Consider the following 19,208-nt stretch of genomic DNA (forward strand, 5'->3'; position numbering starts at 1 on the left):
AGATCAAGAATGAGGGGCTAGTGGTAGATGAAGAGATCGTTCGTCTAAAAGAAATGGAGAGGGATTGTGAAGTTACTGCTAGCTTGGCTGCTGTTCCGGATTGGTCGGTGGCAGATCTCGACCTTCCTCAAATCTCTGAGGACTCGGTTGTCAATGATGCACCCGTGAGCTCGTCTTCCGGCGAAGGAGCTAGTTCTTAAATTTTTTTGTCTCTTTTCTTTTTACTTTTTTTTTATCAGATCTGAGCGATCTTTTCTGTTTTGTCTTTGATATTTCTTTTACTTTTGAATGGATAACTACGATTTTTGGAATATATTTTATTTTATTTTATTCCCCTTTCTTGTTGAGATCATGTGGGGCTTCTACCCTTTAAAAGGTCTTGTTTTATTAGTATCGGTTCCATGTTTTGAACGAGGCTTCTCTCTTTTTTTTATATGTCGTCGAGAAGAGTATGTCTCTGTGAGTCCGAGAGGTTACGCGGCCGAAGTGGGAGTGTCGGCGCAGAACGAATTCGTTATGGTGATGTAAGCGAGGAGCTAACAGAAGTACTTCGCGAGGAGAGCTGACTTCCTCGTGCTCCCGTTTGCGTAGAGGAGAAGGATCTTGGAGGAGAAAAAGGTTCGTACGAGCTGGAACAGTCCGAATGGCTCGGAAGGTCGAGACCGTCCTCCGAAGAAGGCAAAAGTGACTGGTGCTGATCATCGTCCTGGTGTCTCGGGTGACAGGATTGTGGCGAAGCCATTTCATTGGCAGTTTTCTCATTCCAAGGATTGTCCGGTTACGTAAGATCCGGACAGCGTTGCTCATCTGGTCAGGCATTTTAAGCCGGCCGGGTGTCCGCTTCCTTCTCTCCAAAACATGATAGAGTGTGACGCCTATGTTAAAATGGTTGTTGCGTACGATAAGGTTGGCCTTTTGATTCTCCTAATATCGAATCCACAATCCATTTTTATTTGTGCTGATTCGTCATGTTTCAGGCTATGGAGGCTAACAACGAGTTCGCAGTGACTTTGGAGAGGCGTTTGCAGGATGTTCCGCGCTCCGACGAGCTCTACGAGATTACAAAGGTCGTTCGGGAGCTAAAGCTTGGTTTGAAGAATGCTCAGGATCTAGAGCGTGCTAACACGGCTCAGCTGGCTGCTGCCATAAAGCTAGGAAATCAGGCTGCTTCGCTCGAGGCTCGTTTGCGAGTCGTGAGTAACGAGAGGAAGTCGGCCCTCGAGCAGGTCTCTTTTTTGGAGGCGAAGATCGAGTCTTCCGCTGGCAAAATCACTGATGATCTTCGTCGCGCAACTTATGATGCTAAGAAAGCCTTGGCCGACAGCTATTTGGATGTGTTGATTTCTCTGAAGGAGAAGGCCGCAACTGACTGTGAAGCTCATCTCAAAAAAGTTATGGCTTATATAGATCTCCTGAAGGAGATCATGAACGATAACCTGTTGGCTTCGGATGAATTGTTGCGTCTTCAGAAGAAGGAGGTTGAGCTCGGGTCCGAACTCGATGTGATGGCGGTGTCGGATTTCTCTGTCGGGAAGCTGGACCTTCCTCAGATATCGGAAGATCTGCAGGAGGAGTTCTTTGCGAAAGTTCCTTCTGAGGTGAATGAACTGGGCGGTGAGGCAAGGCGCGCGGCCAATCAGTTCGAGGATGGCGAGTTTGACGCCGAAGAGTAGTTCCAGGGATTTTGATTTTTGCTTTTGTTTTTCCCTTCTGTTTTGGTCATATTATTCTTTCAATAAAGAAAAGGGCTGAGAGTTCTTGAGTTGTTATTATTATTATTATTATTTTATTCGTATGTGGGCCGATTTTTGGAGGCTGTTGGTCAAGTTCGTCGTAGATACTTTTATCGACACGTGTTTGGTGCAACAAAAGATTTTGTTAGTGAGTTTTGCCGCGTTATTGGTGGGACTGGCTGTGTCCGAAGACTTGATCAAGGTCTTGGTTTGCAGCCAGCCGTTTTGAATATTCGAGGGGTTTGTGCTTTTCGGATATGGGATATCTTAATGAGCTCAAAGTTATCTGAGTAATAAAATAGAATTGGATTTTATTAAAATGTCGGTATGTTACAAATTTGGAACAAAGATAGTAGCTTGACTGTTCTGTTCGAGGTCGGTGTTGGCGTGCTAGCGTACTTCGAGTGTCGTGGTATACATCTTTCGAATTTTGTGGTTGGTGGGTGAGTGAACTTGTGTCGTGAGTTACCTACGTACGCTCGATGAGGGATCAAGTCGTAACAAAGTTAGATTGTTTTTCCCTAGGAGTAGGGTCGTTTGTTCTGTTGTTTGTGTACGTGTGTACGCCCGCTCGGGGCTTGGGCGTCGACTAGGGATGTGGCTCAATATCTTTAAAGCTTGCGAGGTAGCAGGTTCTGGAGTTTTTCTGACTTCCTTTGATTGTTTTGATCCCTTTTGGAGTCGGGAACTTCAGGCATTGGTGATAGGTTGAGGGAACTGCCTTCATGTTGTATAACCAGGGTCTTCCGAGGATTGCGTTGAACGGGGCTGTACGGTCTATCACGATGAACTCGACGATTTTCCTGACTTCTCCGGCGGTTACTGCGAGCTCAATTGATCCGAGGGAGTAAGTAGTTTCTCTTGCAAATCCGATTAATGGGGTTTGTTCTTGCTTAAGGAGGGCCTTGGTGAATCCCATTCTTTTGAATGTGGCGTAGAAGAGGACGTCGGCCAAGCTTCTTGTGTCGATCAAGACCCGGGATAGTTCGCAGCCACCGACGCCGAGTCATATTACGAGGGCGTCGTCGTGTAGTTAGTCAAGATTTGCGGTCTCGTTTTCGTCGAAAGTTATTTCGTGGTCGGGGCCTGATAGGGGCTCTCTGATTCCTATGTTGTTCTCAGCTCTTCGTTGGTATGCTTTGATCGAGTTGACCGAGTTTCAGAATTTAGAGCCTCCGTAGATAAAGTCGATTCGTTTTCTGTTTTTGTAAAAAGCCGAGAAATTCCATTCTTTGGTTGGTGCTAGTTGGTGGTGTCTCTGTCCCCCAGACAGGTTACGATTAAACGTTCGCGTGCTGTCTTTTTCCGAGTTTGAGGGGCAATCGGTTTCTCTAGTAGTTCCCTGATTTTGGCCAACGTAGGCTTTCGCTTAAAGTTGGAGATTTTTCTGAAGGGAGACTTCGTATTTGGATTATAATGAGAGACGTTAGAAGGAGGAGAGGCTCCGTTGAGGTTCTCTAATGTGCAGATTGCTACCGTGATATTGATGCATAATTTTCCTTCGGCCTGACCTTCTATTTTGTTAGGGATATGACATTTTAGTCCCCAGGAAATCATGTCGACTCTTTTCTTTGGTGCTTGGGGCGGAGAACTGTGTGATTCCGACTCGGTTTCCCTATTTCTTTTATTCGAAGATCCTTTAATTTTCCGGTTGGTTTTCGGAGTTGCTAGCGCTTCTTCGTCTTCTCCAGTATCTTCGCTGGTTTCTTTATTTTCGTTTTGGCTGTGGAGTGCTGCTCGACATTCCTCGGTTGAATGGCCCTTCTGGTTATGGAAGGCGCAAAATTTGTTGAGATCGTGTGTCGACGATTTGTTTTGCAGTGAATTGGTTATCGCATAGGAGTGTTTCCCTTTAGTTGCTGGCTCTTTAGGAGCATTAGTCTTCTTGGCGGCGTTATTTTTGTTCGCGTTGTACTGTTCCTTTAAGGCTGCGACTTCTTCTTCGTGGGTTGCGAAGTAGGAGGCTCGGTGTAGGGCGTCGTCCAACGAGATGAGTGCTCGTACTGCCATTTCTTCTTTGAATTTGGATGAGAACCAGATACCATTTTTTAGCACTGCCAAAGCCACGAATTCGTTTGGATGCGAAATCTTGGCTTTGAATTCTCTGAACTTGTTTATGTATGCTCTTAGCGGTTCAAAGGGCGCATGTTTGAGATTCCAGAGATCTGCCTCGGTAACCCTTGTTTCTATGAAAACTAAGTATTGTTTGAGGAATGTAAACACCAATTGGGTGAAGTTGTCGATTGAGTTTTCTTCTAGCCCAGCAAACCACTCAAGAGCAGCCCCGGTGAGATTTTTGGTAAAGAAGCGGCAATAACCAGCCTCTTTTGCGTCGTCGTTAAGATGTGCTCTTGATATCGCTAGCCGGAAGGCTTGTACGTGAGCTTTTGGGTCTGTGTTCCCAGCGTACTCGGGGAATTTCAGTTTTCCCACATGGTGTAGTCTTACGCTGGCTATTCGGTTCGTGAATGGAGTCCTTCTTGTTTCCTCGATAACCATATCTATGTCCGGGGCGGAGCTTGGTGCCATATGCACGATGGCGTGTATCCTCTTGAGCTAGGTGTTTTTTCTTTCGATATAGTTCCTGAACGTTTCGGTTTCATTCAGGATCCTCGGGTCTTCTCTTTGGGGATCCGCATCGATGAGTCTGCGGTGGTCCTACCCTGGAGCTTGTCCTATTGGGTCACCGAACCTTGTTTGCTGAAAAGTTCTCGTAGCAGATGAAGTTCGATTCTCGGAGGTCGGATGACTCAGTGGTGGAATTCGTGTTCTTGGCTCCCCAGGTCTTTCTGTACATCCGTTTTGTGATTGGATCGGAGTACTTCACGGACCTTGCAACCTGGTATCTATTTCATCCAGTCTGCTGTAACTCAAAATTCGGTGGGCTCAGCTCTGCTGCGGGGGGGGGGGGGGGGGGGGGGCGCGTTGCGAGTTTTCTCCCATGTAGCGTCTGGATCGAGCGCTTAGGATCTCCGGAGTGCTGAATGCTCCTGTGTTTTGGGGATTTAGCGTTCCTCTTAATGGATCGGACGGCGGTTGGTTTCTTTCTCGGGTGTTAGATCTGTGTTCCGCGAGTACCCGTTTGGTCTGATCCAGTCGATTAACGATGGTCCGATAAGCGACCTCTTGGTTGCGAGTTTTATCGATTAATGACGAGACCATTCCCCGGAGCTCGGCCACCTCTTCCCGAGTTTGGGCTAGAGGGGTCAGAGATATTGGTCTCGTTGATTGAGGTCGGGTTAGGTCGTCGGCAGACTGCCTTTCTCCGGGACGATTCCAGACTCGAGCTCCGGTTCGGTCGGGGATCGAGGTTCGATCTGGAACTGAGGTCCGGTCTGGTGGTGAGGATCGATCGTGGCTTGATTCTCGGTCCTGGTTTGAGGTTCCGATTGGAGGGATTCGTTGCGTCTGGGTTGTTTCGGTCGTCCCATCGGCACCCGTTGGTCTAGCGGGCAGGGTTTCGGTTCTCGAGTTGGATCGGATAGGATCAACGTCGTTGATTCTTGATGGTGTGGTCCCGATTGTTTGATTAGGATCCATAGTCGCGCTTAGAAAACTGTGATCAGTTTCTTAGCAAAGACATTTTCGTTTATCTTCCCCACAGTCGGCGCCAAAATGTAGATCCTAAAATCCACACTACGTATTTGATAGTGATCGAGAGTTTAATCTGGGGAAGAAAAGATTATGTAGGCAACAATCTCTTTAGAACACAACGATGTAATCAGATTCCAGTAGGCAAAGATGGATTTTATTGATGAATGAGATTGAATACAATAAGTGAATTGAGATCGAGTACAATAAGTGAAATGAGTTCAAAAAATTACATGTAAATTTTAATTTTCATAATAAGATGTTAAATATAAAATAATTTCAAATTTGTATAAGAAAGTATATATTAGTTCGTGTAATAATTAAATAGAAATCCCATAAGATAAATCTATAATAAGAAGCAACAAAAATACATGTGGTCGATTTTAAAAAATAATTGAATAGACAAAAATGTAAACAATAGAATTACTATGTTTGCAAAATTAATATAAACATTTATATATACATAAAAGTGAAGAAACACCCGCACAACCGTGTGGGTCGTGTCTAATTTACTTTAAAGTTAGTAATAACATAAAAATATGATCAGATCCGATGATCAAATAGTCAATATATGATCCATAATCAACTTTGTAATTTTTTTTTATTAATCTAGTCATTTGATAAAATAGGTATATAATAAAATATTTTTGTTGTTTTCTTTTAACATTTATTATACTATCTCAGATAAATTTTTCTAAAGAAAGTACTATCTAAAATGAATGTGTACATGATTGTTTATGAAAGAAATTTTTCTGAAATCATATATATATATGCACCTCTTCATAATTTGTTGATTTTTTTTTTTTTTTGTAGTTTTGTAAGTATTATAATGAAAAAGAAACTAAAATTAAAAATTTACTTAAAACCATTATGTAAAAAGAAAAATTAAAATAGAAAAAAATTACTATTTATGCATAATATGTTATTTAATTAAATATATCACTACTAGAATTAATGTTAGATTAGTACATCAAAACTGATTTTTAAAATATTACTCTCTCCGTTTCAATATAAGTGTCGTTTAAGGTTTTCGCATAAGAATTAAGAAAATTGTTAAATTTTCAGGTTTATCCTTATTTTATATAAATTTTCATTTGGTTTACTTAATTAATTAATTAAAAATAAGGGAAAAGTTTGGAATTGTTTATTAAAATACGCATTGGAAATGAAAAACAACACTTATAATGAAATAAAATTTTAAAATTAAAGCAATACTTAATATGAAACAGAGAGATTATTATAGAGATTAGAGATAGCGACTAGTGTGGCAAGGAATGTATGCTAGCATATAATAGTTTTTTTTTTGGCTAAAACGCTAGCATATAATAGCTTCTCGGAAATTGCAGAAAAAACTACTTTTATTCGATTATTTGTAATTACGAATGCCGAACAAGAACATCAAACTACTTTTTTAAACAAACATCAATAAAATATCAACGGAACTACCCAAAAAAAGGTAGGGTCCTAAGAAGATTCCTCATAATTGGATGATGATTATTCAGTAAAACATAATTAATATATACTGTATATGCTGTATGGAGTATATGTTAGTGAAATGTACTTTTCAATGTGACCAGAAACTATTCAGAGAATCTCCAAATTTTATTCTATTTTCAGTTCAAATTATAATTTACAGTAAAATGTATTTAAATCCTGTTTCATTTTAACTCAACTATAAAGTAAAAACTAGGTTTACCTTAAAAATAAAATAATCAAATTATTTTCAGTTTTTCACTTCATTTTTAATCTAAAACTAGATCTCGACCCGTGCAACCGAGCAAGTTTTTGTTTTCATTATTTTTATTTAAATATTTTGTATTCAATTCTAAATTAGTATATATTATCATATATATGTGTCTATCAATTTTCAAAACATAATAAGTTTACGGTATATTTTTTTCATTGAATAGATTATTTCAAACTTTCACATGTATTTGTATCTTCTTCTATATATATTTTTCGGATTATTATTTCATTATTAAAATCATAATTATATATATAAAGATTAGTTAAATATTGTTTTATTGTCATATTCAAAAATATTGTAATATTTCACAAATTTAGAAAGTTTTTAAAAAATTAAACTTTTCGCTTCATAGATTTATATTATCGAGTAAATAATTAAACATTTAGTTTTTGTTTAATTTTTAAAATAAACTATATAGTTTAAAATTTGTTTTCATTGGTTTAAGGTAGTAAAGATTAATCATTGTTAGATAATATGATTTTTGTTATTTAAGAAAAATTCTTATAATTTTAAAAATTAACATTGACAAATATTTAAATAATTAACATATAGAGGTATAGTATTACAACATTAAATTATATCTATTTAATTTATATTATATATAAATCTAATGGATCATCTATTGTTTAAATCTAATTATTGATAGCCCAATAAAAATTTCCGGTAGACCCAAAATTTAAATGATAAGATTAGAGATTAAATGTAACATGACTTTTTAGGAATATGTCCATTAGGTCTATTTTTTAAAAAACCACACATGAATCAAGATTGTGACTTCTGTTTTAATATATAAGATATAATATATTTACTGTAAAACTTCATTTTACTTTAGAATTACTCAAATTTCAAGTAAAAATAAAATAAGATATTAGAGATGCTTTTGGTATTGAAATAAAACCTTGTATTGGCTACAGAAAATGTTAACATATCATATCTGGTATCTAATGTTTTTTTAATCAGATCTGGACACTGGATCGGATATTTTTGGATCACTAGGTCACTGGATCAACTGTAGTTGAACTGCTGGTCAATCTATTTAATTGTTTTTATAATATAGTTGTATATTAATATAATACTACTAACCACTGTAAAATATTAAATAATTTCAAAAATTAAACTATAGTTTTTAAAATATAATTCAATATTTGAAAATTTTATTTTAATTTCAGTTAGTACTTGTCATGAAAAAAAAAATCATTTGATTAATTTATTAGGACTTTGCCAGAATATTAGGATAACAAGTAATTAAATAACAATTATTATAGAGTTAACTTTTAAATCCACAAGAAACGAAGACTATAAACTTATAATAAATTATAATAATGAAAATAAACTAACACTGAATCATATTAAAAAAATTTGCTTTTCTCCATCACCATTCTTTTCATTTTCTTCAAACGACACACTAAAAGTTTAATAAAAATTGAAAAAGTATAAATAAAAAATTTCATTTAATTTACGTACTTTTAAAAAATATATCAGATGTTTTTTTAATGTTATTAGGTTTTTATGGGTTTATATCAGATCAATCGAGTCGTGAGTTATTGGTAAGTTTTTGGGTTTTTATCAAATTATTAAGTTAAATATTTTTAATAATTCCGAACCGAATTATATATGGATCACTGGATTTATCGATTCGTTCGTGGATCCGGGTCGGTATGAAATCATTGCTCGCATCAATGATGACTAGTGAAACAAAAAAAAAATGAACTCATATTTGCATTAACTTCATCGATAAATCAACTCTGATTACAAAAAATCAGCTCGTTTATCTTTCTCCATTAGGAATAAAACTACCAATGTTGTTCCTGTCTATTCTCATAGGGCTTCCAGGACGGACCATTATACCAATGCTGTTACTGGTGACTTTCCTCTTAGGTTGCTGTGCTTTCTGGAGCCAGCAACTACATTCTCCATTTTTTTCTTCACTAAATTACCTAACATTGATGTCATCCATCCATTGCATCATTATCAACTACATCCAACTTGCCTTCGAGTGGAACTCCATTTGATGGCTCGATGCTTCCTAAAAAACCGACGACTGAGTCAATTCGCATATCAAATGAACCTTATCTTCATCCAAAAAATTAAGCAACTCAGAAAGAGAAAGAGAAAGCTATCCAAAGTCTTCTGATTGATATGATCGTATTAAGACCTAGTAATAAGCCTGATGTAAATCTTTGTTCAAGACAGAAAGAGATAGAAAGCTTACGTAAATGGTGTGATGTAGCGGAAACTAGATAAATAAGAGGATTTTCATTAGATTTCCAATGCCTAAAATCAATGTCTTCTTTAATTCTATGATATCTTTATTGATCAATAGAAAACAAAAAACAAAAAAGAGAAATCTTAAATTTATAAATCAAATAATAAATTAAATACAAAGTTAAGCTTGAACGACTTTATATAAGAAAATCGCAAAAACTCTTAAACAATAAAGATAATTATTTAAATTTAAAATTATCAATAAAATAAAAGATAATATATTTGAATATTTTCAAATATCTATATGCGTCAATAAATCTTTCTTTTAACCATAGTATTTTTAGGGATTACAGTTAAGTCATGAAAATTACTTATTCATAATCCTAATGCGAAAAACACTCTAAAACATAAAGGAAATTATGAAAAATATTCATATAGCGTAAAGCACCAAAAACTTAAAAATTTAAACACTTGACAATACTTACACTAACCTAACTATGGCCACGTATTGTTACTCTCCTCTTCGACCCAGAGCCTGTCTTCAGACTCCAACTCTGGTTACGTATTTGACAACTTCTCTGCATTTTCCAGCAACTTGCACATGTATTCTGACCATTCCACCCAAACTTCTTACTTTTCACTCTCTTGCACCTAAAAAGCCACCACAAAAGCCAAGATTCAACATAGCCATAATCCTTTAGGACAGCGAAAAGTATTGGCATACGCTTTTGAGGTTTAGTTACTTAAGAGTATACAGATAAAAATATATATAATACTTGATCATTCTAGTATATGTAACTATGTATAAGCTAAGAACTGTTTAATTTATTAAATGATAAACCAAAAGACTTATAATAAATAGTTCAATTCTCTCATTCTTACAATGATAATAGCTAGATAGGGTATTAGGGAGAAATAATATAAAACGAATGATCAAATCTCTCATTCTTCGAACAAACTCAAAAGGAGGTTGTAAGACCCGATCCTGGTCTCTCGACCCAACTGGATACGAATGCTTACTTATTAATTTCTTTGCTTGTTTGATTCATTTTAAGTCTTTATTTACTAAGTCATATTCGAATATGAGGTTCATAAACAAACGAACAGATTGCACGGAATATAAATGTGTATAAATTGTATTACTTAGAAACATGAGATCCAATACACAACTTCTTAACAGTTTCATAGACAATCACTAGTTCATCCCTAGCATCATCTAACCACACGTTACACAGCCTCTCACTGACCGAGCTTTCACGGCTCCTTGGCTTGACCAGAACCATCCTTAGTTCCTGAAACCACAACCAGATAAGCATTAATCATAACCGAGAATAGAACGGATCGATTCTACAATGCTTGGCTTGGTTCCTAGAACTTAGATAAACCTCAGTCAATATAATCATAAAAAGATGTGAACCTATCTACCGTATCCTAAGTCATACAACCAACCACCCCTTGACTTAGAATCAGATAGATAGTCCAGAATAGATAAACAGAACACACGAACAGATCCGGATCGTCCCAAAGACCAATCCGTCTAACCGGATAGAATCTAGGTGCGACCGGCCAATGAAGTCCGGCTCAATGGCCCAATGGACTTCCTTACCTGATCCGGCCTTGGGCCTGGATCCAACGGCCGAGTAAGCCTCAAGCCCAATCCGGAAGGCTTTAGCAACCGGTCAGACCTTGCGACTCATACCCTGGCTTAGACAAACCGTGGCCTTGTCTAGACTTAACAAGTCCTAGACTGATCCATAAGGATCGGACATAGCTTGTCTCAAAGACACCGTTTGGAACATGCACCCCTTCGGTCATTGGTACCTCTTGGTCCTCGTACCTCTTGATGTTCGTAACCTTTGGTATCTTGTACCTTTTGGTTACTTGCATCCTTTGGCAACTTACAACCTCTGGAACTCGTGACCATTGGCAACTCGTGCCTTTTGGAGACATTCCCAACCATTTCAGATCAACCACCCAGTCATGGTGCGATTCGAACCGTCCGTCTAACCGACCTGTGTCTAGGCTAGCGGTTTGGTTATGATCGGCCAAAGCCTAGGAACGTGTCCCTTGGACTCAACCATCACAACCTTTCGTGTTTAACCAGAAAGAAGAGAAGAGAAACGAATTGAAACAGATAAGGAGAACCGGATGGGACTTAGGAACCGAGCAGAGCCGCGGTGCGATCGCATTGATCGTCCGTTTGGTCTGATGGAGCCACGGCCCATCACATACCTTGTGCACCACGTCTGGGTTCTCCATGTTCTTCTCCTTATCTTGATCTCCCATTCTTGGTCGGAGTTAGTTCCCAAACGATCAGAGTCGCCGGAACAAAACACCACCACACTCGGCCTTTCTCTTGGCCGGAACTCTCTCTTTCTCTCTTTCTCTCTCTCTACGTTTTTCTCTGAGTAGTTTACTCTGGAAATGTATAATGAAATCAAAAGGAGAGCCCCCATATTTATAGGAAACTAGGGGGTAAGTCTTGCCCCACGAACAGGGACAACTTGCTAGCGAATGGGCACCATCGGCCAAGGGTTGTGCCCTTTCGGCCACTTGCATCCCATCGCCCCTTTCTGATTGGGTTTAGGGTCGGTCATAAGCCCAACCCACTCCCTAAGCCCTATGGACATAGCCCACGGCCTTGTCCAAAGACCCAACAGCCCATGGCCTTATGGCCGGACCTCACAGCCCACAACTGGCCCGGACCCGAGCCATCGGCCCAAAACCCGAACAGTCTGTCTAGCTGAGATGAGCAGACTCCCAGCTGCCCCAGCTGAGTGAGCTAATAGTCCAGCTAGTGGAGCTGACTTAGTAGTGACTGAGTTGGAGTAAGCTTATCCTAGCTCCGTTGAGCTAGTCGAGCTACTCGATCACATCATCCAGCTAACGTCTTACTCGTCCTAGCTGTCTCTTTGCTCTTATAAGGTTAAGTCTAAGTTTCCTTATGTCCTTAACCTTCTTTCATGGCCATGGAACGCTTGCCTTTATGTCCTAGGCCTGGCTTGTACGTTTCCTCAAACCATGGCTGTGCCAACGATCCTATTTAGGATCGGGGATGCGACAAGTCTCCCCCACTTGCAAGGGATTCGTCCTCGAATCTAAATCAAGTGTATCCTCGTCCATGAACTGATTGAACCACTCCGGATAGTCGGCTCTCATTCTAGACTCGGTATCCCAAGTGATTTCCTCACGTCCACTACAATCCCAGACGATCTTGACCATCTAGATTGTTTTCTTTCTCATTGCTTTTTCCATCCTATCTAAGATTCGAACCGGCCTTGTTTCTAAGGTTAAGTTCGTACCCAGATCAGAAGGAATTTCTGGCACAATGACATCTTGGTCCGTTAAACATTTCCTGAGTTGTGAGACGTGGAACACGTTGTGGAATGCATCCATTGCTGTTGGCAATTCCAACTTGTATGCCACCTTACCAACCCGTTCAATGATCTTGAATGGACCTAAGTATCTCGGGTCAAGTTTCCTTCTCCCAGAAATTCTCACCCGTCCCTTGAAGGTTATCATCTTGAGGTATACCAAGTTATTGACCACGAACTCCAGATCTTTTCTCCTTTTGTCTGCGTAGTTCTTGGCTCGATCTTGTGCCTCTTTCACCTTTCATTCAAGAATTTTATCTTTTCAGTTGTTTCTTCGACTATCTCTGGACCAATCATGCTACGCTCCCCCACTTGGGTCCAGCATAACGGGGTCCTACACGGCTGTCCGTACATAGCTTCATATGGCGACATGCCAATGCTCCTATGGAAGCTATTGTTGTAAGCAAATTCCACTAAAGGTAAATGTCTCTCCCAGGAATCACCCCAGTCCAAGACACATGCTCGCAACATATCTTCCAATGTTTGAATCGTCCGTTCAGATTGTCCATCCGTTTGTGGGTGATAGGCAGTACTCATGTTCACTCTTGTTCCTAAAGCTTTTTGAAAAGCTCTCCAGAAATAAGATGTGAATCTTGGGTCCCTATCTGATACAATGCTTGCCGGAACACCATGAAGTCGGACGATCTCGTCTATGTACTTGCGTACAATCTGATCGACCCCGTCCGTCTTCTGGATGGCCAGAAGGTGCGCCGATTTGGTTAGGCGATCCACCACAACCCAAACCGCGTCTTTCTTATTCCTGGTGGTAGGGAAGCCTGTCACAAAGTCCATTGTGATGTGGTCCCATTTCCATTCCGGAATAGGCAAGTTTTGAAGTAAACCACTAGGCACTTGATGTTCTGCTTTAATGAGTTGGCAAGTTGGACACTTGGCCACCCATTCAGCAACATCTGCCTTCATACGGATCCAATGGTAGAATTTCTTAAGGTTCTGATACATCTTGGTAGCACCAGGATGAACCGAGAATCTGGACTTGTGAGCTTCGCTCGTAATCTCTTCCTTAAGACTTCTATCATTAGGAACACTGATCCGACCATTGACTAGGATGGTACCATCCTTTGCAGTCTGGTACTCCGTCCTGTCATTTTGAGCAACCTTCTGGAGGTTCTCGTCCTGACCTTAGGCTAACCGAATTCGGGTAAGCAGGTCGGCTTGGTTAACCGCCTCCCACCCTAATGATTTGGTCGCCTTGGTCAGCGCGTTCAGCCGCAGAGCACGGACCATACCCTCTAAGTCGTCCGCCTCCCGTTCGGCTGATACATCAGCCCTTCTCCGGCTCAAATCGTCTGCTACCAGATTAGCCTTTCCCGGATAATAGGTGATGTCCAAATCGTCTCAGCTACGAATTCCATCCACCTCCTCTGCCTTAAATTTAGCTCAGGCTGGGTGAAAATATACTTCAGACTTTTATGGTCCGTAAGTATCTGAACCTTGGCGCCATACAAGTACGATCGCCAAATCTTTAAGGCGAATACTACCGTAGCCATTTCGAGATCATGGGTGGGGTAGTTTCCCTCATGTTTTCTCAACTGCCTTAACGCATAGGCGATGACTTTCCCATGCTGGGTCGCAACCTAGTCCAGTGATGGACGCGTCAGTATAAACCACATATGGTTGGTCAGCCTCTGGAAGAACCAGTACAGGTGCGCTAGTCAACATGTTCTTAAGTGCGGAGAAACATCCCTCACACTCTTTAGACCATGTGAACTTAACGTCCTTCCCAGTCAACCGTGTCATAGGCTGAGCCAAGCTTGCGAATCCTTTCACAAACTTTCTTTAGCAACCTGCTAGCCCTAGGAAGCTCCTGACTTCCGTGGCACTGCGTGGTCGGAGCCAATCCTTGATTGCCCTGATCTTCTCTGGATCCACTGAGATGCCCTGGTCGGAAACAATATGGTCGAGGAACCCAATACTCTTCTGCCAAAAACTGCATTTACTGAGTTTAGCATAAAGTTTGTGTTCTCGTAATCGTTCCAGCACAGCTCTCAAGTGTTTCCGATGAGATTCCCCATCCTTGGAATAAATTAGGATATCATCAATGAAGATGATCACAGATTCATCCAAGAAATCCCGGAACACGCTGATCATCATTTTCATGAATGCGGCAGGTGCATTGGTCAAACCGAACGGCATCACTACGAATTTGTAATGACCGTACCTGGTCCTAAATGTCGTCCTCCTAATATCATTTGGTTCTATAGGAATCTGATGATACCCTGAGGCCAAATCGATCTTAGAAAACCACTTGGCTCCTTTGAGTTGATCCAACAGCTCGTCTATCCTGGGCAATGGGTACTTGTTCTTCACAGTAACCCTGTTCAACCCTCGATAGTCAATGCACAGACGCATGCTACCATCCTTCTTTTTCACAAAGAGGACTAGCGCACCCCCAAGGTGAACTACTTGGCCGTATGAACCCCTTGTCTAGCAATTCTTCTAATTGCTTCTTTAGCTCGGCCATCTCGGCCTGAGCCATTCGATACGGACTCTTGGACAGCGGAGCTGTCCCTGGCTCTAGTTCAATTGTAAATGGATCCGACCTATCAGGGGGGACACCCTGTGGCGACTGGAACACATCTGGGAACTTAGACACCAACGAATCCTCTGAAAGGTCTTTCAGATAGACAGAACTGCCAGGCTCTATAGTTGTAATTGTAGCCAAAAAGGACTGACAACCCTGTTTCAGCATCCAAATCGATCGAACTGCTGAAACCACTACTTTCTCTTGAGCCGGACACAGACATTGGTACTTGATCGGATGAAGCCCAGTCTCCAATTGCACATGACCTTTATGGCAATCGAGAGTGGCCCGATACTTTCCCAACCAATCCATACCTAGGATCACTTCGTGATTCTTTAGGTGGACACAGACCAAATTCACAGGGAATACCTTTCCCTGGATTGACACTGGGATATTTGACATGAGACCTAGTGAGTTCATGGCTTGCCCTCCGGCTGCCCTCACTATCCCAAAATTATCTCCAGCGTCCAGACAGAACAGACCCTTTCCGACCAGTCTCGGACTCACAAAACTATGTGTAGCCCATGTGTCGAAAAGTACGTGGGTTTCCACACCACCAATCATGAGGGTTCCTATTAGAGACCCTCATCAGAACCCCCTAGATATTCTAGGTTCCAGACCAAACATTTCTACTTGAATGTAAAAAAGATAAATTTAGAAATTACCAGAGATCGAATCAAACGATCCAGAAGCGCCGTCATCCCGGGACAGCTCATACACCCTTGGTGTTGTGGTCGGCCTACTCTGGGTCGACTTGCCTGTGTCTCCACGACCCTTCCCTTGTCCTCCTTGCAGCTTAGGACAGTCCGACTTGCAGTGTCCAGTCTTGCCACATAGGAAGCAAGTCACGGAGCCGCTTCCACTAGACTGGTCTGAGAATCGGCTTGGACGAGTGCAGTTTTTAATCGTGTGACCCATACTGCCACATCGTACACAAGCCCCCATGGCTTTCCAGCACTCACCGGAATGATTCTTACCACACTTGGAACATTCAGGTCGGCCACCAGAGGTCTTACCTCCGTCCACCTGGTCCCACTTTCTCTTCTTATCATTTGTCTTGCCCGACGGGCCAGACTGTGGCTTAGCCTGATAATAGGTTTTTCTGCCTATTGCAAATGTTGTAGTATAGTGGGGTGAATGTCGAACCAGTCCTAGTGATGTGAATCAGTGAGAGTACAAGTCATTTCTTAAGCTAAGCAGATTTAATAGTGGTGAGTGTGTGACAAGTAACAATAGCAAACAGAGCAATACAACAAGGTTTTAATCAATTTAGACAAGTGAATCCATGGGTATTGGGAATTGACTTCAAGTAACTAAGATCCAATCTAGGTGACAAGCTTTCAATCAAAGTAATCTCTTAAGTCTAAACACAATTTTAGACAAGTCCTATGTCTAGGTAAATGTCCATTTGCTTAGAAATCATTAAACATCAAATGTCTTTGGCTTAATTCAATCAAGCAATCTTTAAGTTCAAGTTTAATAACTATCTAGCAATTTTAACATCAAGTGTCCTTGGCTAATCTCACTAGAGCTTAGTTGAGTTGATTCAAACACTTCATCTAATCATGTCTGATGAGAAGTGTTTAGAAATCAGGTTTAGAGTGATCAAGACTAAACAAGCATTAAAAATACTCAACAAGCAAGTTCATACAAGGATCTAATACAATAACACCATAGATCTTCACTAAGTTACTCTAATCTCCCTAACCCATGAATTCTTAAGGAAACTACTCACTAATCTCCATGAAAACACTTAATCTCATAATAGATTGAAGCATATTCAAGTAGATACAACAGAGAATAAAGATAAACAAGGATTAAACAAGCAAAACGAAATTAAAACTCAAGAATAGATGATGAACAATGAAGAACAGCTCAAGAACAAATGTTTTCTCTCAAACTCTCAAAATACAAAATATGAAACTATAAAACTTTCACTCTCTACTCTTTGTTGTATTGTACTTTGTGTATTGTGTGTCTTCCTCCTTCCCCTTACAGTCTCTTTTATAGCCTAAGTAAAGGAGGATGACAACACATCCATCATGTGAAAGCATAAAGCATAAAACACACTCATAAAAGTTATTCTCCACTTTCTTCCATTATAGAACACCTTTTGCCCCTTCATATGGCCAAAGTAGTCTTGCCTCTTCAGAAAAGGTAGAGAAAGTTAGGCCAAAAGAGCCACCAAACTCATGATAGACAACCCATCCCCATGTTGCAAGCTTTAAAGAGATAAAACTCACTCATTAAAGTTTTCTCCACTTTCTCCATGTTGCACACACCTTTAGAATACCAAAAATAAGAAGAATAATGAATAGTAATGAGTTTTATAGGTTTTAAGTGAATAAAAATGAGTCTAAAGGCTTAAAATTCGAAGGCTATTGTTGATGTTGCTAGGGTGGCCGCTAGGAATGTCATACTGATATGTGTGTAGTATTTTGATCATAAATCCCTCAATACAGCTCCAAACGACTTGAAACCACCTCCATTGTAAAGCTAACTCAATTTACCATGTCTTCCCAAAAGACAAGTTTCAAAAGATATCTTTAAGACCTTCATCCATGCTTGTCTTTCACACGTTCGGTTCAAGACTCCTCGAAAGCTCCTTTTGTGCTCTAATCACCTCCAAAACTCCAAACAATTCATCCAACACCTACAAGATGCAAATGTACATGCAATAGACTCTAAATGCAAATAAATGTAAGGTTAATGCATGAATATATATGAAATAACAAAGCTAAAACTATGCAAAATCACAACACATCAACTCCCCCACACTAGTCCTTTACTTGTCCTCAAGTAAACTTTCAAGAACATGGGAAGTGATGTTTCAATACACAAATGGAAATTCATGACCTTAAGAAACTCTTCAATGCCATCGTTGTGATATCCTTACAAAATCATACCAAATAGCAAGAGCAAGATGTTTTTATTAGCTCTAACTTCTCTAGGCCTATCAATTCCTTTGATCTTTTAACTCATTATCATGAATCCTCAAATCAACCAACTCTCACATTCAATAAGAAATATCATAAGTGAATTCTCGCAAATTGCCAATTGGTCCAAATCATTTGGTTTGGTGAGAAAAAATGGCTTAATGTGAAGAATGAGAAGGGTCCAAATACATTTTGCTATGGTGACTTACACTCAAGAATAGGAGCTTGATCATTATGCAAAATTTATCTAAGAAAAGGAGCAATTAATGCATACATAAATCGGTTCTCATCATTGTACCCTTTTCCTAGACAATTTTTAAGTTCTACCCTTTCTTTTCTTCATCTCAAATCCCAAATGTACACCCATTTTCATCTCGTACCCAATGAACACTATTTTCTTTTCTTTTCTGTCTTCTTAACAACTATGTATCTTAGCTCAAAAATTTGTTATCCCCATTCTCTTATTTTTTTCTTTTTTCTTTTCTTTTTGGGGTTTTATTGACACAATCTGAGTTTTTTTTTTTTTTTTTTTTTTTTTTTTTTTTTAAGACACACTTTTTTGATTCATTTCCTTTACATAATCTTTCCCAATTCAATCCTCAAGATCAAAATAATTAAAGCACATCATTCCAACCACCATCCTAGATTCTAGCCCAAAAGAGGTCCTAATGCTAGCAAGAGATGAGAACAAATCAATGTCGCTCCTAATACTCTCAAGATTTTGCACATGACAAGCTTTCACAAAAAGACCTCACTCAACAATTAATGATGGTTTGAAAGAAGGGAAGGGTTTAGGGTATGGACTACCACTTGAGTTGTCAAAAAGATTGGTAAAACGGTTTATACAAGCTCAAGTGTGTGTAAAGCCATGATTTAGTACTCAAGAGACCATAAGCAAGAAGCATTAAGTTCATTTTAGTCAATTAAGATCGGAGTTGGTTTCAAAGAGTAAGATTCAATGAGTCTTAAGAGGAGTTTTCAAGGCTCGAAGTCTACAAGAAATTCAGAAGAAGCTCAAGCTACTTATTATGATTCAAAAGGGTATCAACAATGAGTTCATTGCATGAGTCCTTTGTAGGG

General features: G+C 39.7%; 1 protein-coding gene and 1 long non-coding RNA gene across 2 annotated transcripts; both read right to left on the minus strand.

Moving 5' to 3' along the window:
- Positions 1 to 2,975: 2,975 nt before the first annotated feature.
- Positions 2,976 to 4,262, minus strand: LOC106453684. Its single transcript, XM_013895906.2, has one exon. It carries the CDS (start codon positions 4,260 to 4,262, stop codon positions 2,976 to 2,978), a length of 1,287 nt encoding a protein of 428 aa, XP_013751360.2.
- A 12,747-nt stretch (positions 4,263 to 17,009) lies between these two features.
- LOC125590705 lies at positions 17,010 to 18,594 on the minus strand. Its single transcript, XR_007326712.1, has 2 exons — positions 17,613 to 18,594; positions 17,010 to 17,474 (listed from the first exon to the last, which is right to left on the minus strand). It is a non-coding gene; the product is annotated as an uncharacterized LOC125590705 (long non-coding RNA).
- Positions 18,595 to 19,208: the final 614 nt, after the last annotated feature.

The sequence above is a fragment of the Brassica napus genome, chromosome C7, assembly GCF_020379485.1.
Source record: "Brassica napus cultivar Da-Ae chromosome C7, Da-Ae, whole genome shotgun sequence".
NCBI lineage: Eukaryota > Viridiplantae > Streptophyta > Magnoliopsida > Brassicales > Brassicaceae > Brassica > Brassica napus.

Bases quoted from the DNA above. Each gene is read 5' to 3' on its own strand.
- LOC106453684 (XM_013895906.2), bottom strand. From the start codon at position 4,262: ATGGCACCAAGCTCCGCCCCGGACATAGATATGGTTATCGAGGAAACA.